The sequence below is a fragment of the Arachis stenosperma genome, chromosome 4 (genome assembly GCF_014773155.1).
Source record: "Arachis stenosperma cultivar V10309 chromosome 4, arast.V10309.gnm1.PFL2, whole genome shotgun sequence".
Classification (NCBI taxonomy): Eukaryota; Viridiplantae; Streptophyta; class Magnoliopsida; order Fabales; family Fabaceae; genus Arachis; species Arachis stenosperma.
In genome coordinates, this window is record NC_080380.1 from 143,817,727 (window position 1) to 143,843,263 (window position 25,537).

General features: G+C 35.4%; 3 protein-coding genes and 1 pseudogene across 4 annotated transcripts; 2 read left to right on the top strand and 2 right to left on the bottom strand.

The window, feature by feature from the left end:
* Nucleotides 1-8,053: 8,053 nt before the first annotated feature.
* Nucleotides 8,054-8,561, bottom strand: LOC130976257 (SKP1-like protein 1B; annotated as a pseudogene).
* A 4,451-nt stretch (nt 8,562-13,012) lies between these two features.
* LOC130975797 (pectate lyase-like) lies at nt 13,013-14,988 on the top strand. Its single transcript, XM_057900533.1, has 3 exons — nt 13,013-13,209; nt 13,545-14,214; nt 14,518-14,988. Exons 1-3 carry the CDS (start codon nt 13,013-13,015, stop codon nt 14,986-14,988), a joined length of 1,338 nt encoding a protein of 445 aa, XP_057756516.1.
* A 3,420-nt stretch (nt 14,989-18,408) lies between these two features.
* On the top strand, nt 18,409-20,984 carry LOC130976541 (AP2-like ethylene-responsive transcription factor At1g16060). 2 transcript variants are annotated; one of them, XM_057901427.1, is made up of 8 exons: nt 18,409-18,892; nt 18,998-19,080; nt 19,219-19,230; nt 19,332-19,420; nt 19,511-19,584; nt 19,685-19,735; nt 19,840-19,916; nt 20,243-20,984. In XM_057901427.1, exons 1-8 carry the CDS (start codon nt 18,708-18,710, stop codon nt 20,815-20,817), a joined length of 1,146 nt encoding a protein of 381 aa, XP_057757410.1. In that variant the 5' UTR covers nt 18,409-18,707; the 3' UTR covers nt 20,818-20,984. The 2 variants fall into 2 exon arrangements, with proteins under 2 accessions (XP_057757410.1, XP_057757411.1); XM_057901428.1 differs by having other exon boundaries at nt 19,222-19,230.
* A 777-nt stretch (nt 20,985-21,761) lies between these two features.
* Nucleotides 21,762-24,769, bottom strand: LOC130974102 (receptor-like protein 6). The gene is made up of 2 exons (XM_057898853.1): nt 24,466-24,769; nt 21,762-24,402 (listed from the first exon to the last, which is right to left on the bottom strand). Exons 1-2 carry the CDS (start codon nt 24,632-24,634, stop codon nt 21,923-21,925), a joined length of 2,649 nt encoding a protein of 882 aa, XP_057754836.1. The 5' UTR covers nt 24,635-24,769; the 3' UTR covers nt 21,762-21,922.
* Between the last annotated feature and the right edge of the window lie 768 nt (nt 24,770-25,537).

The following is a 25,537-nucleotide window of genomic DNA, read 5'->3' on the forward strand; positions in this document are numbered from 1 at the left end:
AGCCTAAGATGCCTTGGCATCAGTGACGCTAGGAGATCGGTAATGGCGGACTTCGTATTCCTTAGAGACTCCACGGCCTACAACATCATTTTAGGAAGGAAAACCATCAACGAATGTTCTGCTGTGATATGCACCAGATTCGTAACAATGAAGTTCGTGACGGATAAAGGAACGGTTGGCTCCGTTAGGGGAGACTTGGAAGCGGTGATCGCATGCGACAATGCCAGTCTCTCTCTAAGGAAGGAGTCCAAGAGGGCGGCCGGTGTGTTTTTGGCCGATCTAGATGTGAGGGTGGAAGACAAGCCAAGACCAGAGGTAGAAGGGGACATGGAGAAGTTCCAGATAGGGAAGCCGGCAGAACAGTTTACCTTCGTAAACAAAAATTTGTCCCATGAACTCAAAGGCCCCCTCATGGAAGTTATAAGGGCAAATGGCGATCTCTTCGCATGGACGCCGTCGGACATGCTGGACTTGGATCTCGATGTCATATCCCACCGACTAGCCGTCAAACCAGACACAAAATCAGTAGCACAACGGCGAAGAAAAATGTCCCAAAAAAGGGTCGATGAGGTCGCCAAGCAAACAGCCGGGCTACTTGAAGCAGGGTTCATCAGAGAACTCGAATACTTGACATGGCATTCCAACGTCGTCCTAGTAAAAAAAGCTAGTAGAAAATGGAGAATGTGTGTCGACTACTCTGACTTGAACAAGGCGTGTCCCAAAGACTCCCTTCCCCTCCCCAACATCGACGCCTTGGTAGACTCGGCAGCAGGATACCGCTTCCTCAGCTTTATGGATGTATACTCTGGCTATAATCAGATCCCGATGCACCGACCTGATCAAGAAAAAACAGCGTTCATAACACCAGGAGGCACTTATTGCTACAAAGTAATGCCATTTGGACCAAAGAACGCAGGGGGCCACCTACCAAAGACTGATGAGCAAGGTTTTTCATGACCCATCAACAAGACGGTAGAGGTCTACGTCGATGACGTCCTAGTAAAAATGGCAAAACCAAGCAGCCTGATAGATGACCTCCAAACTGTCTTCAAAGCACTAAGGAAATTTAACATGAGACTCAACCCACTCAAGTGTGCATTTGCCATGGAGGCCGGAAAATTTCTAGGCTTCATGATAACGCAATGGGGGGTAGAGGCTAACCCAGACAAGTGCGAAGCTGTCCTAAAAATGACAAGCCCATGGTGTGTCAAAGACGTACAACGACTAACCGGGAAGCTCACGACTCTATCCTGATTTCTTAGAGCCTCGACTGTGAAGGCCCTCCCATTTTTTAACCTGCTGAAGAAAGGAATCATCTTCGAATGGACTCCAGCATGCGAAGAAGCGTTCAGCCATTTAAAAAATGTGCTCTTAGAACCACCTGTGCTCAGTAAGCCCAAAGAAGGAGAACCCCTTTACCTGTACCTAGCAGTGACCACACAGGCCATGGCGGCAGTCCTTGTCTGGGAAGAAGACAAGACTCAGCGCCTGGTATACTTTATCAGCAAAGTACTCCAAGGAGCATAATTAAAATATACCAAGCTGGAAAAATTGGCCTATGCCCTGTTAACCTCGTCAAGAAGGCTCAAACAATACTTCCAAGGGAATAAGATCATCCTAAGAACCGACCAGGCGATTCGGCAAGTCCTCTAAAAACCCGACCTCAAGGAAAAGAATGATCGTGTGGGCAGTAGAACTGTCCCAATATGACTTGTAGTACGAGCCCAAACAGGCAATCAAAGCCCAGGCAATGGCAGATTTCTTGGTAGAAGTTGCAGGAGAAGCGCCCGAGATTACGAACACACGGTGGAAGCTCCACGTTGACGGAGCATCCAACCAAACGTTCGGTGGGGCCGGGATCATCCTCGAGAGCTCGGCAGGGGTAACTTACGAGCAGTCAATTAGGTTCGATTTTCCAGTCTCAAACAATCAAGTAGAATATGAAGCACTAATAGGAGGGCTAATCCTAGCTAAGAAAGTCGGAGCATCGAAAATAGAAGTTAGTAGTGACTCCCAGATCGTCACATCCCAAATAAACGGCAACTACTAGGCCAGGGACACACTACTACAAAAGTATCTAGAAAGGGTAAAAGAATTATGCAACAGCTTCGAGGAAGTCGTAGTCCAGCATGTCCCCAGGGAAAGGAACGCCCGAGCATATCTTCTCTCCAAGTTAGCAGGCACCAAACCTGGAACAGGAAATAGATCTCTAATCCAAGGGCTGGCAACGGAACCAGCAGTCATCCTATGTGCAGCCCATACCCCAAGCCCCCCTCCTGGATAGACCTCATCTTCCGATACCTAGAACACGGCAAAACGCCCCTAGACGAAAAAGAAGCACAAGCAACCAGGAGGGAAGCCTCCAAGTATGTGATCATACAAGGACAGTTGTACAAACGAGGGCTCCACCAACCCTTACTCAAGTGCCTACGCCCCGACCAAACGGGCTACGTCTTGAGCGAAATCCATGAGGGGTGTTGTGGTCACCATATAGGAGAAAGGTCGCTAGCAAGGAAGATTATCCGAGCGGGATATTACTGGCCCATAATAATATCAGACTCTCAGGAGTTCGTAAAGAAATGCAAAAAATGCTAAGAAAATGCTAACTTCAACAAAGCTCCACTTGAAGAACTCAACTTGATGATGGCGCCTCGACCTTTCACCCAGTGTGGAGTCAACCTCTTGGGACCCTTCCCACCCGGGTCAAGACAAGTAAAATACTTGATAGTAGCCATAGATTACTACATCAAATGGGTATAAGCAGAATCGCTAGCCAGCATATCTTTAGCAAATTGCCAGAAATTCATGAGGAGGCAAGTAGTCACAAGATTCGAAATCTCAGAATCCGTCATATCGGATAATGTGACACAATTCACTGATAAAAAATTCAAGGAATTCCTCTCACGATTAGGAATGAAGCAAAAGTTCTCCTCAGTCGAACACCCCCAAAGCAATGGGCATGTGAAAGCAGCCAACAAAGTCATCTTAAAGGGGCTAAAGAAACGACTTGAATACAAGAAGGGCTCATGGGCAGACGAGCTGGCCTTAGTCTTATGGTCCTACAGAACCTCCCCCCAGTCATCTACCGGCGAGATGCCCTTCCGACTCACATATGGGGTCGACGCAGTCATCCCAGTCGAGATAGGGGAATCGAGCCCAATATTACTCCTTGGGGCAGGGAGCGAAGTAGTCGAGAAAGACTTGATTGACGAAACAAGACAAATGGCACACTTGACAGAAGAAGCAATCAAACAAAGGGTAGCCCTAAGATACAACGGTAAAGTCCTGAAGAGAAGCCTCGGGGAAGGCAACTTGGTCTTACGACTTAACAATATAGGACCACCAACCCCAGGAGAAGGCAAGTTGGCTGCAAATTGGGAAGGACCTTACAGGGTAAAAGAAGTCCTCGGCAAAGGCGCATACAAGCTAGAAAAATTGGATGGAAGCGAGGTGACGAGGACATGGAACATGGCAAACCTAAAAAGGTTCTACTCGTAGGGGGAAGTGACCTGACGGCCTGGCAACACGAGCACATCCGCTTTAGTTCCTTTAAATTTTGTTCCTTTATTTATATATATTGCATTACCCCTCTGTTTTAAAATTTCACGTACGCATATATATATATATATATATATATATATATAAAATGAACTTTGTTTTTTGCAAGATTTACGACAAAACGACATAATGGCGCAAATGACAAACGGTCAACCTAACGGAAACTCGAGACTGATCACCCCGAGAACCAAAGGGACCTAAGCTTAAAACATAGCAAGTAACAGAACGGTAAATACCATAAAAGCGGTAAACCAAAAAGGCGGTAAACCAAAAAGGCCATGACGGCCCGGATAAACGAAAGCAATAAAATAAAGCAAAGCCGCGACGGCTCGAACAGGCGAACAACCACTAATGAAAGCAACATTGAAATAAAAAGCTAAAGTGTTCATTACAGACAAAGGCACCTAAACAGGACCATAAACAAAGGCAAAAATCACAAAGTAAAAAGTAGGAAGAACAAAAGACAAAGAGAAACGTCCACTTCAGGGCTCTTGGATATCAACAATCTTCCCGTCCTCAACTGTCTTAAGAGCACCCACTTGAGAAAGATCGAGGTCGGGAGTTAGCACAGCAACCTGAAGCTTAATTCTTTCCCGGGCCCCCTGGCAAGCTCTTTATTCTTCTTCTTCAAGGCAGCCATCTCCTGACGAGTAGCCTCGACCAAGCCCTCCGACAACTTCAGTTTTTCCTTTAATTCCTCAACCTTTTTCTTAGCTGCAGCAGCCTCGCCACGAGAGGCATTCAAGTCTTTCATTAAGGCGAGGTCCTGGTCCACCAGCCTTTTGATCTCCTTGGCATCTTCCTTAGCCTTCTTCTCTTGTTCAGACAACTTCGTCTTCAGAGACTCCTCCCGATATCTCAAATCTGTCAGGTCTTTTTGGGAGTTCCGAAGCTTCACTTCCATAGCATGGTAATTACCCAAGATAGGCTCTACCTTCTTGGCAATAGTTGCTGCTCGAAGAAGGCTGCGATAGATCCACCTCGCCTGCCCGGAATGATCGGCATCACGGAAAAACTCGTCGGTGCCAGTGAGTAACTGGGATTGAATAAAATCTCCAGCATCGAAGTTTTTCTCCATAACCAAAAGTGTCTTCCCGGAACCACGTTTCCTTTTCTTAGGGTTGCTGATAACCTTCAAGTACTCACCAAACCCTAGATCCTCCTCATCAAAGGAAACTTCTGCCTCCACACTCGGTTTCCTCGATGTGTTCTCAGGAGGGACCTCAACCTTCTTCGGCTGACCTTGGACGGCCCCATCAACCCGACCACTACTTTCCCCGACATCTCCCTGGTCCTGACTCGCCGAAGGAGTCGCCGAAGAATCGTCACCACCCTCGTCGTCCCCTTGGAAGAGACTCATCAGGTCAGCCAGGATTTTCTTCCCACCAGCCATAGAAATTACAAAGCAAAAAGGCAAAGATATAAGTAAAAGAAGAGCAAAGTGCTGAAAATGCAAAAAAGTAAAAAAACTCACCAACATACGACCAACCGGCCTCCCGGTCCCCTATAACCATGCGAGGGTTAAGGTTTCTCTCGCCAAAAATTGCCAACAAGATATCAATAATGTTACGATCTTTCGGACTCAACCAATCATAAAAAATTTTTATCAGATAATTGGACTCCACCTCGAAACTTCAGTAAGTCAGGATCCGCCTCTCCCCCTCGGCAGTAAGCCAGAAGGGTTGATGACCTTCAATGGGCCTAACCTTGAAAAAAGTAGACCAGAAGCCATGGTAGGAATCCTCAAAAAGGCAAAAAATCGTACGACCTTGTTGGGCCCTAAAAGACATATATCCCTTTTTCGCCTTCCCCTAACGAGAAGGGTTTGTGAGAAGAAAGAGGTAGAGGAAAATATTTACAGAAGTCGAAAGCTCCAAATATTCACAAACCATCTCGAAGCATCGGATGGCAGCCCAGCTGTTCGGGTGCAATTGTGATGGAGCAACATCACAACGGTTCAACAAACCCATTACAAAAGGGGAGAAGGGCAACCGACCCCCAAAGTCGTGAACATGGGTTCATAAACCCACAACCAGTCGGCAACTCGTGGAGCTGCCAAGTTCTTCTGACAGACACGTTCCCGAGCTGTAGGAACATAAGCTTAGTAAAATGCCTCCTCGGGACCACCCCCACATAAGAGCCCTGCCTAGCACAAATCCTGAAGGCCCTCCTTCGTGACCTGGGATGGGGTGTCCCTCACGTCGAAAGACACCCAAGCGTAATGATCAATGAAGTCGGCTAGCAGTCGCTGAGCCTGATTCGGAAGAACGAGGCGCTCGGCCATACCTACAGCGGGGGTACCACTCAGTCCGAACGGGAGGTCGGGAACCCGTAAAGCAGCAAAAGCAAACTAAAAACTCCTCAGATCACCCCCTACATTAACCCAACACTAACCCAGTGGCGCCCCCTCTAAAAGGAAAAAAAGAAAGCAAGAACAAGCAAAACCCAGGCATGCATACGAAAAATGCACAAAGAAAAACATGCAAAAACTAAGAGGAAGAAGCAAACAAAAAGGGAAAAATCATAAAAACAACATACCAGAAATGTAGAATCCGTAAAATGACGAGCAGCAACAAATGATCCGAGAGAGAGAAGGGGCACTAGAGGCAGGTAGAAGATCAAGACAGCAGGAGAGGAAAGCAGAAACAGCAGCAGCGCAAGAGAGCATGAAGAGTAGAAGAAGGAAAATGGAACTATGAAGAGGTTACAAAGCAAAAATAAGGAAAAAGCATAACCGCCGAGGAAGAGCGGCAAAAGGCAAGGGCATATTCGTCATTTCACCCAAAATTTCAAATCAATGAAATGATGGGCATTTAATGCCCAACGCGGAAGCCAAGAAGGCAGCATCGAGAAATGGGATGACCACGCGTGAGAAACACAAAACGCCACCAACGAGCTCTTGAGAAGGAGAACACGCCCCGTCTCGGCGAGTAGGACAAACTCGCCTAGCCCCGAGCACTAAAGCTCGAAGCTGGCATGTTGGGGGCACTGTTACGGACCGCCGAGTCCAGCCCACTAGCCGTCGGGTCAGGGTACCATTCCTGACCCAGGCCCAAGGCATCCCTCACAAAAGAGAGTCCGACGGGTCGGGTCCTAGAACGCCCGACCCAGGGCATACCCGACTAACCATCCGTACCGTCCCAAGACACGGGTCGGTCCGGTACCTTCGGATCATGACCCGAAACCCTAACCCAGGGTCCGGAATGACCTACCCTTCTCACGTGGATTACAATAGCTCATGGAAGCTTCTTGGGTAGTGGGATAGGTCATTTTCAGGACCCATCCCGCACAGTATAAAAGAGGAGAGGTCAGCTCTCCTCTCGAGGTACGCAACATTCTTACCTAATTCAGCTATCACATCGTACGAATACTGACTTGATCGTCGAAGTGTCCTTGCAGGTGGCCACTCCCTATGCTTCGCACCGCCTCCGGCGCCACCAGCACGCATCTTCGTCTTCGCTCCACGTCAGCACAGAGTCTCATCTACTCCCCTATTCATCACCACCCGATTCGTCGAGTACCCGAAATTATCAGGTAACGAACATAATTTTTTATTTTATTTTTTATTTTTTTGGACAACTTAAAGTTTAATACAATTGGCATTATTGTAGTCTAATGTATGTGATCCGTTGAAATTTGATGTGTTTTTATCGTAGTTATGTGATATGATAAAGTTGTTAAGTTCTACTCTATATATTCGAAACAAAAATGTTATATGATAAACATTTTTCGTATATATATTCACCCTATATTTAAATTCATACTAGCTAACTCTCACTTTTATTTACCAAAAGAGTTAACTCTTGACATTTTTTTAGTTATTTGAAAGAGTAATATAAGGAATTAATTTTTTCACTTAATATTAATTAATTTTTAAAAATTATTTTACTTATTTTAAATTCTAATGAATCTTAAACCTTAAATTCTTAATTTTACATTCTAAATTATAAACTCTAAATTCTAAATAAAATTAATTAATACTGATTAATTAAAAGTTATCTTTTTATATATATTTTTTATTTGAAAATATGTATCATGATATTATTTTTTTAAAAGTTTAAGTTGATAAGAAAAGATAATATAAATAATTATATTTTTAATATAAGTCTTTAAGTAAGAGTCTTTTTGATGAGTTTACTTAATTTTTGACATAAGTCTTTTTCATTCAATTGTATTATGTTATTTTTTTTAGATTCATCAATAATAATTAAACTGCTCTTTCATCTTAATTCATGAAAATAATAAAAATATCTTGTAACCCACAAATTTAGTCTAACAAAATTACAATTTTAAGATCCAAATAAGAGAAAGTCTTAGTCACCAAGTCACCAACATTGACATAACAAAAATAGGAAAAACAAGATAAACCATCAAAGTAAAACCAGCAACTAGTCACCAAAAAAAAAAAGTAAAACTAGCAACTATAGCATAAATGGAACCACAGGGCACCCATCTCAGAAGCTATGCATGCAGCAGGAGAAGCAGCAGATCATCATCATTCAAACGCCCACTGGTTTTCGCGGCGGACCTCCTCCTCCTCTTCCGGCGTGAAGTCATTCTTGATATTGAATGTCTTGCGAATCTCCTCCGGAGTCTTGCCCTTGATCATGTCGCCACTGTCTGGCAAGTAAGGTCCAAGAGGCTCTTGATGTTCAAGTAGTTTGCAGCCAGAATGAGATCGAAGAGCGTGGCCTGATCGACCTTAACGAATTCAGCATCCTACATCTTGAGATCCTCGTCGGGTGACTTCTCCTCGGAAGCAGCAGCATCGACGTGCTTCTTGCAATACTCAATCACCTTCGCAAGGATCTTGCTGGTGACGTTTGGAAGAGGAATTCCACTGTCAGCGCAATCGTCTTCGATCATGTGCTTGATCGTCTGCGATTCGAGAGCCACTGCCTCGTCAACCTCAAACGCCTCGCCATCGGAACTTTTCAAAGTGATCTTCTTCGTTGACGCCATTTATTATCGATTGAAGAAGAAAAGAGAGATTCTTTGCTGAATTAGATATACACGAAGAGGAGATATGAAGAAATTTTATTAATTATTGATTGATTGAATTGTAGTGTGAATTACGAAGGTAAAATTAAATATATATATAGAGTATTGTCTACGAAAGATAAAAAATAAGATAAGATAAGAAGATAATATAAAGATAAGATAAGATAATGAAAATTAAAATTGTAATTTTGTTGGGCTAAATTTATGGACTACAAATTTTTTTTATTATTATCATGGATTAAGGTGGAAGAATAATTTAATATATTAAACTCTAAATTTTTTAAACATAAAATTCTAATTTCATATTAATATACTATATTTCTTCTATAAATTTAAACTAATAAAAAAAACAAAATAAATAATTATATCTAGGAAAAGTACGAGGAGTTAATGAAATATTTATACAATGCGTACAATGGAGGTTTATGGAGTATTAGAGATATAATCGTTAGTGTTACTTTTTCTTATTAGTCGAAGCTTTTGGGATGAGTGGTATCATGACATAGTATTAAAGTATTAGATCTGAAAAATTAAGAGTTCGATTCTTGGCGAACCCAAAATCAGTTTACAAATAGTTATTGTCTCCCTGCCGGATGCTTATATCTATAGCGATAATGTTGCAACAATAACCATAATCACAATATTACGTCCATATATTTGAATCACATGATGGAATGTGTTATGCAATTTGAATTCATATCCAATATGTTAAAATTAAGCTCTTCATTGATTTAACTTGTTTCAATGATTGACATTATCAAAGGGATATGTATATATTTATGCATACAACATATATACATGAACATCACATGCATGCATGCGTGCAATGTCAGCATTGCCATATATAAAGAAATTCTTAAGCGTGGAATAGGAATAGTTACATTGTCATTTTCGCAGGTGCGTAACTTTAGTCTGAATCCTTTTCTATTTTCTATTGTTTTAAGAAAAGAATTGTTATTATATAGACTCCTTATGGGTCAAACAGCAGTTTTTCTTTCTGCTAAAGTGAAAGCAATCAAGGCTAGCTAGTACCTAGGTTAAATTAATATTTAATATTTAATATATATATATAAATTCCATGCTGAAGCATAGCAAAGCTTTTGAGTTTTGACCACCAGCCCTACCGTTGTTTGATATTTAATATTTAATATTTATTACATCAATAATCTCATTACAATCATCTTTAGATTATTATTAGTGCATAAACTGGTTATATAGTATATAGAAACCAGAGAAAATTAAAACATAGTATATATTTCGTATTACATGCATCCATATTAAAAGCATATATTAATTTGAAAAGAATTTATGAAGTAAATATTAATTCAGTCAATTAATTAAAAAACTAGAAGAAAAAATATATTTAAAAAATCTGAAACTAAAAATAATAAAAATATTCAAAAGTCAAGTAAAAAAAACTTAAATTGAAATCAAATGAAATTAATTTCTAATTAGTTAATATTAACCAAATCTTTTTTTATTGTATGTAAAATTACCTTTTTAATTCTCAATTTTTGTAAGATTTAGAATTAACTAGAATTTAGAGTATAGAATTTAAAATTTATAATTTAGAATTTTAAACTTAAGATATAAATAAAATTTAAAATTTAGAATTAAAAATTTTTAAATTTAAGATTTATAATTTAAAATTTAAGATTTAAGATAGATAAAAACGACGATATGAATGGTTCAGTTATGGTTGGTAATGATGGTGAGTGATTGGTGGCAAGGGTGGAATATTAGTTATAGTAACATTAATATTAGTTATAGTATTAAGAGAAATAAGCAAAATGAAAAAAAAGGATAATTTTAAAAAATGGTGAAGGACAGTTGATATATGTCTTGTTATTTGATTTTTTTTTAATGATTTTATAGTAGGATTGATTAATTTGTGGCTTGTGATACACATGTATCCATGCTCCATCCTCCCCCCTCCGTATACCCCCCCCCCTTTTTTTACTTTCTCTTTTCCCTAGTGAGAAGTAGTCTATCCATCCAAATTCTAATTTAACAATGTGGTTAATTTAAAGTTTATAATTAATCATTTAAAATATCTAAACAAATATAAAGTATTATCAGACTAAAGTGTGCTTATAATTGTTTATAATTCGAGTTCCCTAAATTATGACTCAACTAAATTTTTATTCAAAATCTCAATGAAATATATTTATATTTATTGTTTACAATTCAAATTTTTTATTTGTGTAATAATTCAAACCATTAGAGTATAGTCTTTTTAAACTTTATTCTCATATGATCAAAATAACGTTAAATTATAACATAAGATCTATTAAAGTGTATGTTTGTATGATGTATTGTTTTATATTTTTTGTCAAAATTTAATGATTTGCATTTGTAAAAAAAATCACTAAAATGATTTTCAATTTTGATTTAAATTTTATTTAATAAATTAATCAAACAAATTGCCTCACATTGTTATTTTTAAATATATATTTATAGTAATTTGTTAAATTAAATATTTCATATATTTTTAAATACTAAATATATCATAGTAATTTTTGCCGCTTTTTTTTTGGCATTCTAATAATTGTCTTTAGTTAACCAAGAGAGAAATGTAACGAGGGTTCCTACACATACAAGTCTTTTTGACTTACAAGTCTTATAAGTTGGCACAAGTCCAACAAAACACATACATCACATTCTCACATTCAAGAGTAAATAAACCTACGTTATTCAATCATTTTCTGTTTTCAAAGCGCACTACTCACCATCTATTATGAACGATTCTTCTTCTTCTTCTTCCATGAAAACGAGTTTCTTGCCAAATTTGAAGATAATGAAATTTCAGAAATACACCCAAATGATTACAGAAATTATAGAAATACACCCAAAGGATTACAGAAATACACTCAAAGGATTACAAAACTACATCCAAAGGATTTAAGAAATACATCCAAAATTCGTTGAAGTACACCTTATGCATAATTCAGAACTCTCTCTCTTTCTCCTTCTCATCTTTTGCTACTTCTTCTTCTTCAAAAACGATTTTAGAGTTTGATGTCAAAAAATAATGGAAATCGAAAATAACGAAGAAAGAAAACAGAGAGAAAAGCACGTAAATGAAGAAGGAGAAAGAGAATGCAAGAAACGAAAGAGAAGAAGAAGAAGAAGAGGAAGATGAAGAAGAACGTGCAGTAAGAAGAAGAAGAATGTGCAGTAAAAAAAACAATGGAAATCGAGAATAACGAAAAAAGAAAACAGAAAGAAAAGCACGTAAATGAAGAAGGAGAAAGAGAAGACAAGAAAGGAAAGAAAAGAAGAAGAAGAAAAGAAAGAAGAAGAAGAAGAGGAAGAGGAATGTGCAATAAAAACGTGCGGTACGATTCAAAGCGCGTTATGACTTGTATAAAAAAATATTTGTACGTAGAGAATTATTCATGTAATTAACTAGTCCACGTTTGTAGTAGAATCAGTAAAGTATGTGAGTGATTGTTAGTGTATTTGGGAGAAATGAGTGGCTTAAACTTTAATCTCATTTTTTTTTATTGAGACTCACTATAAGTTAAAGTATTGTTAGGTACGGTTATAGTTTGGTCAAAAAATTTTATTTTTTAAAAATAATTTATAAAGGTTATGTTTTTAAAAGATAATTTTTTAAAAATGATGACATTTATTAATTTTTAAAATTTAAAATATTATAATAATATTAATATAAAAATTAAATTTAAATATTAATTAATACGTAACGTTTTATTAATTTTTTTATTTGATAAACATAAATAATTTTTAAAAACTTTTATTTTAAATATTTTAAAAAATATTTCTATCTTTTAAAATTTACAAATATAAGATTATAAGTATATAATTTTTTTTAAAAAGTTTGTACTTTTAAAAATCATAAATAATTTTTTTTTTAAATTTTACCAAATCAAGGCTTAAGTACTAACGAAAAACTAAGAAAAAATAATTCAATTCATGCGATCCAATAATAGTGATGAATTAATAATAATAGTGATGGCATGGTCTTTGGCTCTCATTCCTTCTTTTTCTAGCCAATTTCAATTTCTCTAAGTAATAGCAACTTAATTTAGAAAATTGTGACCGTGTTTTTCTGATTCAAGTTTGAACATTGAAACTAATTATAAGCCAAGAGAAACACAATGGTGGCGCACTCTCCCCGCTCCTTAAGTCCTAAATTTAGGATCATAGCTTTCAATCTTGAAGGAATGAAATCATTATATAAAGAAGCACATTTTGCTTCTCCAATAAGAATTCACACCAAGCACTATGCTCTCTTGTATTGCTTGGTTTTAATTGGTGTTTTGGCTTGCCAAGGTCTGCACCTTTTTGTGAAATAAAAATCCCCAAAGACCTTGGCCATACAAAAAACAAAAAAACAAAATCCCAAGCAAAACCACAAAAAAAATATTAACAAGCCAAAAAAACCAAATAATTACACATATCGGCATTGAGAAAAATATCAAAAAAAATAATGGCAGAAAGTACAAGGAAACTTGCCCTTATTTTCTTGGTTACTTTTGCCATTGTTATTCCATGCATTAAGGCTGGCATTGCTGAATATGATGATTTTCTCAAGGCACAAGCTGAGATGGCCCATGAAATTGCCCTTGAGTCCTTCGTTCCTAATCCCTTGAACGTTACATCTGAGCTCAATCTCCACGTTCATCTGTATGTACTCTCTACTTATTTTATATTACTTAATTAACATTACATATACTAGTATATCGATAAACTTGTTTATTCACTCTTTTTATTAAATATATATAAAAATAGTAAAAATTAAATTAATTGAGATGGATGACTAGTTTTCAATAAATTATATATAATAAAAATTATTTTAGAAATAAAATCTAAACACCAATTTTTGTAATATTCTGATTATATATAGCTGTTCATACAAAGATATTTTAATAAATAATTTGATATATTTAATAAAAAATAAAAATTTATGTGAAATTAATAGTTGAAAATTATTAGATAATTTACGATTTAATTGGATGTAGGGCAATGGAGGAAGCAGCAAACATGACGAGGAGGAATCTAAGGCAAGGACATGCATTCGATCCACATGCACCATGCGAGGCCACTAACCCTATTGACCGTTGCTGGAGGTGCCGTGCCGATTGGGCCAAAAACCGCCAATTGTTGGCCAAATGTGGAAAGGGTTTCGGACGTAGGGCCGTCGGAGGCCTCGGTGGCCCCATCTACGTCGTCACCGACGAATCCGATAACGATTTGGTTAACCCTGCTCCCGGAACCCTAAGACATGCCGTTACTCAGAAGGGACCCTTGTGGATCATCTTTGCACGCAGCATGGTCATTAGATTGCAACAAGAGTTGTTGATTTCCTCCGACAAGACCATCGACGGCCGTGGTGCTCATGTTATGATCAGGGACGGTGCCGGCCTCACTATGCAATTCGTCAACAATATCATTGTCCATAACCTCCACATCAAGAAGATCAAGTCCATGGCTGGTGGCATGATTAGGGATTCTTACAACCATGTTGGTCAAAGAACAAGGAGTGATGGTGATGCCATCTCCATTTTCGGATCCTCCAACATTTGGGTTGATCACATTTCCATGTCTGAGTGTGATGATGGTCTTGTTGATGTTATCCAGGGCTCTACCGCCATCACCATCTCCAATTGCCACATGACCAAGCATAACGACGTAAGTCATTTTGGTAACAGTAGAAACTCAGGTGCAATCGATTTCACGTGAAGTTAATATCTGAGAGCCGTTAAATGATTTGACTGATTTGACTAAATTTTTATTTTACGGCTCTTAAATATCAACTTGAAGTCGACTTTACCTGAGTTTTCACCTTTGCTAATCAAGTTCAATAAAATTGGTCTAACAGAATAAGAAGTTAAACTTATTACAAAAATAATTTATTCACCTAACATTTTTCTACTACGATACTTGATTAATTTTGATTTTGATTGAATGTCTGTGTAAAACTCTCTGTGACAGGTGATGTTGTTCGGAGCTAGTGACTCGTACACCGGCGACAAGATCATGCAAATCACGGTAGCATTCAACCACTTCGGACAAGGATTGATTCAGAGGATGCCAAGGTGCAGATATGGATTCTTCCATGTGTTGAACAATGACTACACTCATTGGTTGATGTACGCCATTGGAGGAAGCTCAGGGCCAACAATTCTGAGCCAAGGAAACCGTTTCATTGCACCAAACAACAATGCTGCCAAGGAAATCACACACAGAGACTATGCACCAAAAGAGGTGTGGTCAAAGTGGCAATGGACCTCAGATCAAGACCTCTTCATGAATGGTGCCACGTTTCTTCAATCTGGTCAACCAATCACTAAGTTGCAAAATGTCAACAAAGGGATGATGATGAAGCCAAGACCTGGTAGCCATGCCAATAGGCTAACAAAGTATGCTGGTGCCCTTGGTTGTATTGTAGGCAAGCCTTGCTAGAGAGAATTAAAATTCAGTTCATCAATTCCATTCATTTATTGATTGTGGATAATGTTTTCTTTATCTTGGTCATAAAGAAAATGTTATTATTATTATTTGGAAGAAAGAAATATTAAAATATTAAAATTTATTGGCTCTAGGGTTTATTACCCCCTCTAGGATTTTTGGCACTTTCTATGTATGTGTTTTAGTGTGGGAACCATTTTGGTGTAAATTTCTTTTCTTCTTTAGAGGGGAAAGCTAGATGGCATGCATTTCAACACAATATGTAAAGTGAAGAAAAGAATGGAGGCCAGGTTTATAGGGATAATGTTTTGTTGGATGGTATGGCACTGGAGAGAAAAAAAATATTATTGTTATTATTTCTGTTTGGGGTTATAAGATGATAAGGAATAAGACGGGAGAGTTATATATAAATCACTTGAAATATGTGCTTTTTTAATTTTATCTCTTATTTTTTTTAATTTTTTTTTGCTTGTGTTATTCGTCATGTGTACATCACTTCTCATGTAAATTGTACTGATTGACTGATGATTGAAATTGGTTCGTTTATTATTATTATTATTATTATTATTATTATTATATGGAAAATAGTATCACATTTAATAAATAAGGTCAGAAAAATCATATAATGTCTTTAGCACGATAGATAATATAGAAATGTATCACTAGAAACTTCTGCTATTTATTCAGCTGACAATACATTTTGGAATTTACAATAGTTAGCAGATATAATTTATTATTCCTTATTAGATACATTAACAAATTAAAATACATAAATCTTAAAAAGAAAAAAATTATATAGTGAAAAATATATAATTTTACATGCACATAATTAAAAACTTAATTAATTAGCTTAGAGATTGGAAGTGATAATTAACTAAGAATATTATTAGCATCTTTTTTAATATTGTTATGAAAGTTTTTTTTAATTTAAATTTATTTATTTTATATAATTTTTTTTAAATTTAACAAGAATCGAATTTTAAATTTTTAATCATAATTTTTTTTAAAAAATTTAAATTAATATAAAAATACATAAATAATTATATTTCTAATAAATATGACTTACTCATTAATATTAAGAGAGGGTACCAATGAATTCATCTTATATTATTGTTTGAGAGTGTGGGGTTCCCAAATTACAAGTTCCATCCAAAACACCAACCATCCCAAGCAGCATTTATATTGTTCCTTTAAAATTTTCGGTACCTCTCTAGAGTCTTCCTAATTCTATGTTTAATTTCCCATATACTACTTAATTAATAAAAGATATAGAGTAAAACCTATTAATCACAATACTTCAAGAAAATATGAGATTTCCCGTTATCTTAAAATTAAAACCTTGGTCGGTGTATATAACTTCACTCCATCTCAATATATGAGGAAGACAATAGCTATTGACCTAATAATTTCATACAATGACATATTAATAATTAATAATTCATATTGATTTTGATAGCTTGGCTTTCTTCAAGCAATAATGTACAAAGATTAGAATCACGTACACAAGATGATAAGCTCTCCATACTTTTATAATGGACAATGACCATATATAACATTATTTTTTACACTATTGTATTATTATATTTTTTACAGTCACTTTCATTGATTTTATAACCTCAAATAAAAATTTAAAAAATAATCTAAAGTTTCTTAAATTACTACTAATGATATATAGTTACCTGGCTTTTGCTTACTTCAATAGACTAGTCCATAGGATCAACCCAAAAGGGAAAAAAAGTCATGTAGAAGATTACAATTTTCCAGCTGTTATTAACCAATACATGAATACACAATAAATAAATAAATAAATAAATAAATTAAGTTAGTCTAGTGATTAATTTATTAGTCTGCTTAAGTAAATATTGTAATTTTGAATTTCACTTATATATATATATCAACTCATTAGCCAATAATAAACTTTTAAATAGAATTTTGATCAACAATAAATTAATCATTAACTTATCGAACTAAAAGATATCGTAGAAACCAAAACATATGCAAACAAAAGCAAGTAAAGTGGATATTATATCTTATACTTCTCTAACATAGGAAACACCGTAATTGTCCATAACATATGGTAAGAAATTCTATTTATCTTGCCGCAAAAGCATTATTATTATTATTATTATTATTATTATTATTTCTCTATTCTGTGGCCATTGATGAATCCATGAAAAAACAAAACCAATTTAATAAACATAAACCAGCCTTTCTTAACAATAATCGAGAGCATTAAAATGCAGAAAAAAAATTCTAGATCATTCCTACTGTTACGACCGGCCAATTTTTTAATATAACAAAATTTGTTTGGTTTGAGTCAACCTTCAATATCAATTTTATCGGGTTATATTAAGTAACCAATAATTTTTTTAAACAACATAAATAATAGATTTTAAATTTAGCCCAATTTAAGTTAAATACATTACATCTCAAATTATTCACCTAAATCTTAATATTAGAATAATCATCTGCACATCTAATAAATTAAACATTTAATATATCAATTGTTCACATTATTTATCATTTTTATTGTCTACCTATACTTTTTCATTTCGAAACTTCTAATTTTCTCTTTGTAAGGATGAAAATGAAATACATTTACAAAATGCCATTCATAGATTTTAATTTTTAAGGATAATTTACCTTTTATTATGGATTATTATATAATAAATCTAATCATACATATACATATTTACTGTAGGAAATATTTTTTATACTTTATTTGAATATAGTTTTATTATAGATGAATTGAACTTTAAACAATTAACTTATTGCATTATTCTACTTTGAGAAATTGTTGCGTGATCCTATAGTAGTATAGTCCATTTAATGCGTACTCTAGAAAAAATTTTTTGTGCAAACTTTAACGATGAATTAGATTAAATAAAAATATTTTTTTTAGTTTTTTACAATATTGTTAAGTTCAATAAATTAAAAACTAATTTATTATGAATCTGTATTTTATTTATGGATTTGTTACTAACTAATAAATTAATACATGCACACAAAAAAATATTCGAATTTTCGACATTTGTTAAAGTAGACTAATCAATTAATTAGTACCTCTAATTCTACCTCTAATTCTTTTTTTGGTGACTCCACCTCTAATTCTTTGAAAGTATTGGAGTAATTACTACAGTGCAAAATTATTATTATTTGTCTTTTTAAGAAAAACACTAAATTAAAAATGAAATGGATTACCAACATATTTATCAACATAATGCTACCATCAATCCTAGTCAAGAACGAAAAAAATATTGAATTCTTTTTAATTATAGGATGTACTAATAATATGCCTACATATTCACTTTTGATTAGTAATAAACATGCTACAATCATATTATTATAATAGGTTGATTTATTTGGTTCAAAGGACAAAAGTTTATTATGTGATTGTTGAGAATCTGGTGTACATTTAAAGTTCATCCGTACTTGATTAACCTTAACAAGAAACACATTCAAAACTTATAAACCTTTGGAATTAAATAATCATTGAATGCACTAACACAACTTAAGTCTGTCCTTTAATTTTCCTTGTGATGAACGTTTCCTTGTGTTTAACTCCAACCTTGTATGTAGCAATAAACACAAAAACATAATAAGGACAAAACCAAATATATGTGTTAGTTGTGTCCTATAAAGAACACACACTCCTCACATATTGCATAAAGTCAAGAACATTATTAGAGGAAGAACACATCATAGTGCAAGAAATGGCAATGGCAATGGAGAATGATGAAGTGAGATTGAGAAAAAGAAGAAGAAGAGTGTGTGAAGAAGAAGGTGAGCTCCAAGAAGCAAGGTATATCAAGAAGAAGAAGCAGCCGCGGCCGCAGCAGCACGAAAATTCTAATGTGATCACTACTAAGAGAAGTTCAAAATTTCGTGGGGTTAGCAGGTGATTAGAAATAAATTAAACTGAATTTGATTATGAAGTTTCTAAAAAAATATAATTTGTTCTGTTTAATTTACTAATTCAATTAGTTAAAATTGTATCAAACAGACATAGATGGACGGGTAGGTTTGAGGCTCATTTATGGGACAAGCTTTCTTGGAATGTAACTCAAAAAAAGAAAGGGAAGCAAGGTACACAACACACTTCCTATTTATTTATTTTTTCCTTTTATTCATTGATTTATTTGTTTGATGCTAACTGATTCATGTGTTTTGATTTTCATCTTTTTACATTTTGGAACATGGAATGGAACTGGACAATGGTGCTAGCAGTTTATCTTGGTGAGCGTTGTCATATAGAATGAAAGCCAAGATTTTAGTTCAATCACTGTTGTTAATTAATTGTAAGATAACAATTTTATAATATTTCTCAAATATCATAGGTGCATATGATGAAGAAGAATCTGCTGCCAGAGCATATGATTTAGCAGCACTTAAGTATTGGGGAACATCAACTTTTACTAATTTTCCGGTATGATATGATAGTAATATAATGGTTTGCATCTTTGTTTATTAGATTCAATAATTCATCTAATGCTTTCTTGTATTATAATTCTAACAGTTATCAGATTATGAGAAAGAGCTAGAAATAATGCAGACTATGACCAAAGAAGAGTACTTGGCAACTTTAAGGAGGTATAAGAAATTGTGATACTATAATATGGGACATTTGAATTATTAGATCTTCATTACATTATCCTAAGCTTTTTCTTTTTCCTTTTAATAATTATTGCAGGAAGAGTAGTGGCTTCTCAAGAGGTGTATCAAAGTATAGGGGTGTTGCAAGGTGAGATAGTACTAAGTCTTTTTGAACACAACACAAAAATGTATCTGCTTTTGGGATTGTTGGTGATGAAGATGAATCACTAATGCTTGGTGAATATTCTGCAGGCATCATCAGAATGGAAGATGGGAAGCAAGGATAGGAAGAGTTTTTGGAAACAAATATCTTTACCTTGGAACCTACAGTAAGTTAAAATCAACAAAAGTCAATAAATAAATGTTCAATCTGGTCAATCAAAATTGTACTTTAGTCTCTTAAAATTTTAAAATTTACTACTTATAAGTCATTTTAGTTTCAAGTCTAAATAGTTTACATTAAAATTCTAAGAACTACAAAAGAAGCACATTCGAAATTTCAAGACCATATTGAACCATCCCTCTAAAAAAATGGAGTAACACATGCACAAACATTGAAAGAAAGAAAGAAAGAAAAGATATAGTTATGTTTTTTGTTTCTACTCCTTCAATTCAGTTCTTATGAATGACATTTTGTTATTGTTAACTAATGCAGGCACACAAGAGGAAGCAGCACGAGCATATGACATAGCAGCAATTGAGTACAGAGGAATTAATGCTGTCACCAACTTTGATTTAAGTAATTACATTACATGGTTGAAGCCTTCACACCAAAACTCCCAAGACCCAAAACCTGAAACAGAAGTAGTACTAAACTCTCAAACACTCACTTCTCCATCCAACTATGCTCCAAATCCAATACAACATTCAAAACCATTGCCCTTTGACAATACCTCTTTCATCAGTCTTGATCACCTGAATTACCCTGAAAATCAAGAAGTCTTTGATAACAAAATGTATCGATTTTCGAGCAGCAAGTCGTCTTCTCCCACGGCTCTTGGCCTTCTCTTTCGCTCTTCGCTGTTTAGGGAATTGGTTGAAAAGAACTCAAACAATGCATGTGGGGATGAACCTGATGAGTATGTCAGAAAGGATCAACAACAAAACATAGCCAGTGATGATGAACTGGGTGGGATCTTCTGTGATGGCAGTGACAGCATTTCATTTTTCTATGATCCAAACACAAACGGCTTAGAACTTCAAGAAAGCGACCTCTACTCAATTCTTTGAACAGAGATGTGTAGTTATATTGACAATAATGTAAAATATGATGGGGTATATCAATTTTGTTCTATGCATGTTTCTATATCTCAATATCTTTAAATTTTACAACAGATGTTAATGATTACTGCTAAAAGAAATTAAAAAGCAGTATTGACAAGAATATATGAATATGCAATAATTCAGAGTTAACAACATCCTATTTGTTGTTATATATGTGGGCCATCAACATATATAGAACGGGTTAACTGTTGGAAATTAATATACTAATTACTTCAACATATCTAACTGTAGTTAATTGTGCATTCTTAAAATCATCTGATGCAAACTTCTTTTACAATCAAAAGAACTAGAATTCTACAGATTCCTTTCCATGTTGCTAAACTTCACATACTTCACCCAAAAAACATGTTTATGAATACTGTATAGATGGATATGTTAACCTTTCATACTCATTGGTAATTGCTCTCTTTTTTTCAAGACTATGGTTTTGTTCCCTTAATGGGTTGTTCTGTGCTCCCTTTGATAGAGGAGGTTATTGTCCCTATCGGGTGTTGTTGTAATTTTATTTCTTATTCTCCTTCAATTCCTGTGAGAAAAATTAGTGCTCTTACTATGAAAAAGAGAGAGATTGATCATCATTGCTTCTCCTTCCTTCTATGGTGTTGCTGACTTTTCATCTTGAAATAGAAGAGAAAGAAAAGCAGAAGAAATTTCCTGTTTTAGTTAGTAACTTTTTCAAATGAAGATTTAGACTATGGATGGTTGTAATTTTAGTTTTGTTCGGAAATCTCATTTTTGTTATTACTGTTGGCCCAATTGATCTACTTATAATCTTTTTCATATCAATGAATACTTGTTTTTTTTTACATTTTACAAGACATCCTGTCTTGAATAAGCATAAGCAATTAAGCATGAGAGAAAGTATGCAAAGAACACAAAGTATGACTTTTCTTATTTCAAAAATAGAAAAAGCAAAATAAATATATAACACACTATATTTATCATTTTATCTTGCCTACTTTTATTTGGCTTTACAGTACACATAGCTGACTCTTAAATAAGAGAAACACAATAACTTTAAATGCAAACACAAAAATAAAATAATCTAAGATTACACACATGAAAAGATCTTTTGCAGCAACCTAAAAACATCTACAGCGAAAGCATTTCCCAGTGCTAACCCAGCAACAAGGCCTCCCCCATATCCAATTAGAATTACCATCCAACACAATTCAAAGAAAGATCCCGACTCAGAATCTTGATCGCCATCAGGTTTTTGCAATGGAAGCTTAGGATGATCTTCACATTTCTTCAACAATTGAATCCCGCACAAATCCTTGTTTCCCTTAAATGAATTATCATCAAATGTTGAAAGTTGCCCATTTTCTGGGATTGGACCTGAGAGATTGTTGAAAGACACATTGAAGAAATCCAAGAAGGTTAGCCCTGTGAGTTGTTGAGGAATATTTCCTGACAGGCTATTAAGAGAAAGGTCCAAGACTTCAAGATTTGAAAGCTTTCCGAAGGAAGATGGGATGCTGCCAGTAAACATGTTATTGGACAAGTTGAGCACAACAAGACCATTCAAACTTCCCATGGTATCTGGAATCTCACCATAAATTTTGTTACATGAAAGATCAATGGCTACCATGTGATGAAGGTATTGACCCCCAAGATAATCCATGACAACTCCTTTGTTGGACATTGAAAATGAAAGCGAATCAATATCTATAAACACATTCCCACTGAAATAAATCTCGTCCTTGAAATCCAGTTGTCTTTTGTTGTATATGATCATCGATTTGAAGCACATGATTATTTCTGATGTTAATTTCATTGAGAAACCATTTTGAGAAAGATCCATGATTTGAAGCTGGGGAAATGTGTATTTCAATGGACACATTATAGCTCCGTGAAATTCATTATCACGTAAAGAAACAACCTTTAACTTAGGAAGAGATCCTAACCAGAAAGGAAATGAGTCATTGAAATGGTTATGTCTCACATCAAGAAACTCTAGCATTCTGCAATTGACAAGTGCTCTTGGTAATTGACCGTACAACTGATTAGAACTAAAATCGATGAACTGAAGGACATTTCCTTTCACATAAATTTGAGGAATATTGCCTGTCAATTTGTTTCCTGAGACATTCAAAAGTTGAAGGGATTGGCTAAAGCTTCCCAAACATGATGGAATCATGCCAACTAAATTGTTGGAAGACAAATCAAGATATGCAAGTGATTGCAGGTTGCATATGGAGGGGGGTATTTCTCCCATCAATAGGTTGTTGGAAATATCCAAACTTTGAAGAGTTGTTTTATTCCACATCCAACTCGGTATTGTCTTTATCCTATTGTCTGATATGGAAAGACCAGTCAACTCTTGCAAGTGTTGAATGAAATTGGGAAAATGAACTAAGTTGCATGAACTTAAATCCAAATATTGAATTTGAGAAGGAAATGTTACGCTGGAAGTGTTCTTCCCTTCAAGAAAAGACAACTTGTTGCCTCCGCCTAAACCAAGAAAAGTAAGCTTTTTGAGCTTTGAAAGCATTTCAAGCTCGATCTGTCCTTCGAATAAATTTCTAGACAGATCAAGGCCTGTAAGATTCTCTAACTTGAAGAGGAAATATGAAATTTCTCCTTGAAGATTATTTCCATGAAGATACAAGTGATTTAAAGTGGTTAGATTCATTATCCAAGTTGGAATTTCTCCATTTAAATTGCACTGACCCAATCCTAACCACTGAATTGGAGGAAGGATTGTCACATTGACAGCCCTATTTTGTGAGAACAAAGACAATTTGTTGAGAGTTAAGTCAAGAGTATTAAGCATCTTTAGCTTCAAAAACATGTCAAGTGCTAGGCGGCCTTCGAAAAAATTAGAATATAGAAATAAATCTGCAAGCTTCTCTAGTCCAAAAAGAGAGCGAGGGATTTCACCATGAAAGCTATTATCTTCAAGAGCCAAGTGAGCTAAATTGGTCAGGTTTCCAATGGATGCAGGTAATGTGCCCTGCAGATTTTGGTTTTCCCCAAAATTCAAAGATGTTAAGTTTGCAAGAGAGAATATTCCGATAGGAAACTCACCATGTAGTTCACAATGGCGAAAAGAGAGTATTTGCAGAGATGTAAGGTTTGTGAGCGTGTGGGGTAAAGATGATGAAATGGTGACAAAATTAAGGCGAAGTTGTTCAAGTCTTGTTGAGTTTTGAATTAAGCTTCGCAGAGTGGATTCCTTCAGTTGTAAACGGTTGATTAATGGATAATCAAACCGTTCATTATAGCTGCGAAGATCAAGGGACAACAAGTTGGACAAACGGGAAATTTGAGTTGGGACTTCACCTGACAATGTGGTTTCACCAAATTGAGAAAGATTCAAATGCCTCAGTTGTGACAAGTTACCTATCCTGGCTGGAATTTGCGAGTGATTGAAGTGATTGTCTGAAAGATCAAGGCTTTGAAGATGCACAAGCGAGAAAAGGGTGCTGTTGGGATCCATGGAACCATAGAGCAGGCTGCTACTAAGATCAATGGAAATGACATGACCGGTGAGTTCATCGCATTCGATGCCATCCCAGGAGCAGCAATCTGTGGTTGGAATCCAGGTGAGTGTTTTAGGATAACTGAAAGGATTATAGGAAGCAGACTTACTTATGAAGAAGCTTTGTTTAAAGCTGAGCAAGGCATTGCTTTCATGTTGATGGCATTCATGATGATGAGTAGTAGTTGAATCATTCAAAGTAAAACAGTTTGTGAACAGGGAGGATGAGAAGAGAAGAAGAAACTGTATGGAGAAAGCAAGAGAACAGAAGAACCCCATTATTGTGATCGTATAGCAGTAGGTTTCAGTGGATGAAATGTTTGGGACACTCTAATCGGTTTTTATAGTGAAGCAGTGATGGTGATAGTATGTAACAGAAATGCACCATGTAACGTTACATGCATTTGTATTATTCCGAGTGTAATATTGCCTCTCATTTCGCGGAAGAAAAAAGAAAGATAGTGATCCTTTATTATGGCTGCTTCAGCAGACTTTTCAAACCACATACTGGCCTACACATCCGTGCTTCTTGGTTTAGAATAATTTGCATAATATGGCCAATCATGTCATTTTAGTTATCCCAAGATTTTTTCATGGTGAATGCTATCCAACCTCATCTAAAATAACATGTAAGTTACTCTTCATTATGTGTCACATTATAATTGGTCCTTATCTTAATCATAGTTGGGTTATTTTATAATTTATTATTCTTAAAATATCAAAGCTCCACTCCCCTTAATTGAAGCACATTTCACTCCTCCATTTTTTGTTCATCACTTCATCACCTAGATTCGGTCCTTCCAAGCACCGTTGCGTTCGTGACAAGAAGCACCAACGTCTACTGCCTTCCCACACAACCTCTATTTCTTTAGTGCATCATCCCTTAGTCACGTCGTTGAATTCCGTCGCCCATAACTTGTCCTTTCCAGTATAGTCAGCGCTTCTTTTTGCCATGTATCACTGCTTATCCATATAATTAATGGTTAATTTTAGTTATTAAATTTTTTTATTAAAAAATATATCTTTATTTAATTACGTGACGGAACATATATTTATATGTAAAATATAATATAATAAAATAAATCTATTCAAAGTATTTAAAAATATAATTAAAATTATGAACATATAAATATAATAATAAAATTTGTACTCCAAACAAATAAACATATTTTTTTTATCATA

What these genes read in the sequence shown, in the direction of transcription:
- LOC130975797 (XM_057900533.1), top strand. Translation starts at nt 13,013, where the DNA reads ATGGCAGAAAGTACAAGGAAACTTGCCCTTATTTTCTTGGTTACTTTT. An exon ending in CTCAATCTCCACGTTCATCT is followed by an intron (nt 13,210 to 13,544) that starts GTATGTACTCTC and finishes AATTGGATGTAG; the next exon opens with GGCAATGGAGGAAGCAGCAA. An exon ending in ACATGACCAAGCATAACGAC is followed by an intron (nt 14,215 to 14,517) that starts GTAAGTCATTTT and finishes TCTCTGTGACAG; the next exon opens with GTGATGTTGTTCGGAGCTAG.
- LOC130976541 (XM_057901427.1), top strand. Translation starts at nt 18,708, where the DNA reads ATGGCAATGGCAATGGAGAATGATGAAGTGAGATTGAGAAAAAGAAGA. An exon ending in AAATTTCGTGGGGTTAGCAG is followed by an intron (nt 18,893 to 18,997) that starts GTGATTAGAAAT and finishes TGTATCAAACAG; the next exon opens with ACATAGATGGACGGGTAGGT. An exon ending in TCTTTACCTTGGAACCTACA is followed by an intron (nt 19,917 to 20,242) that starts GTAAGTTAAAAT and finishes TAACTAATGCAG; the next exon opens with GCACACAAGAGGAAGCAGCA.
- LOC130974102 (XM_057898853.1), bottom strand. Translation starts at nt 24,634, where the DNA reads ATGGGGTTCTTCTGTTCTCTTGCTTTCTCCATACAGTTTCTTCTTCTC. An exon ending in TAAACAAAGCTTCTTCATAA is followed by an intron (nt 24,403 to 24,465) that starts GTAAGTCTGCTT and finishes TTCCAACCACAG; the next exon opens with ATTGCTGCTCCTGGGATGGC.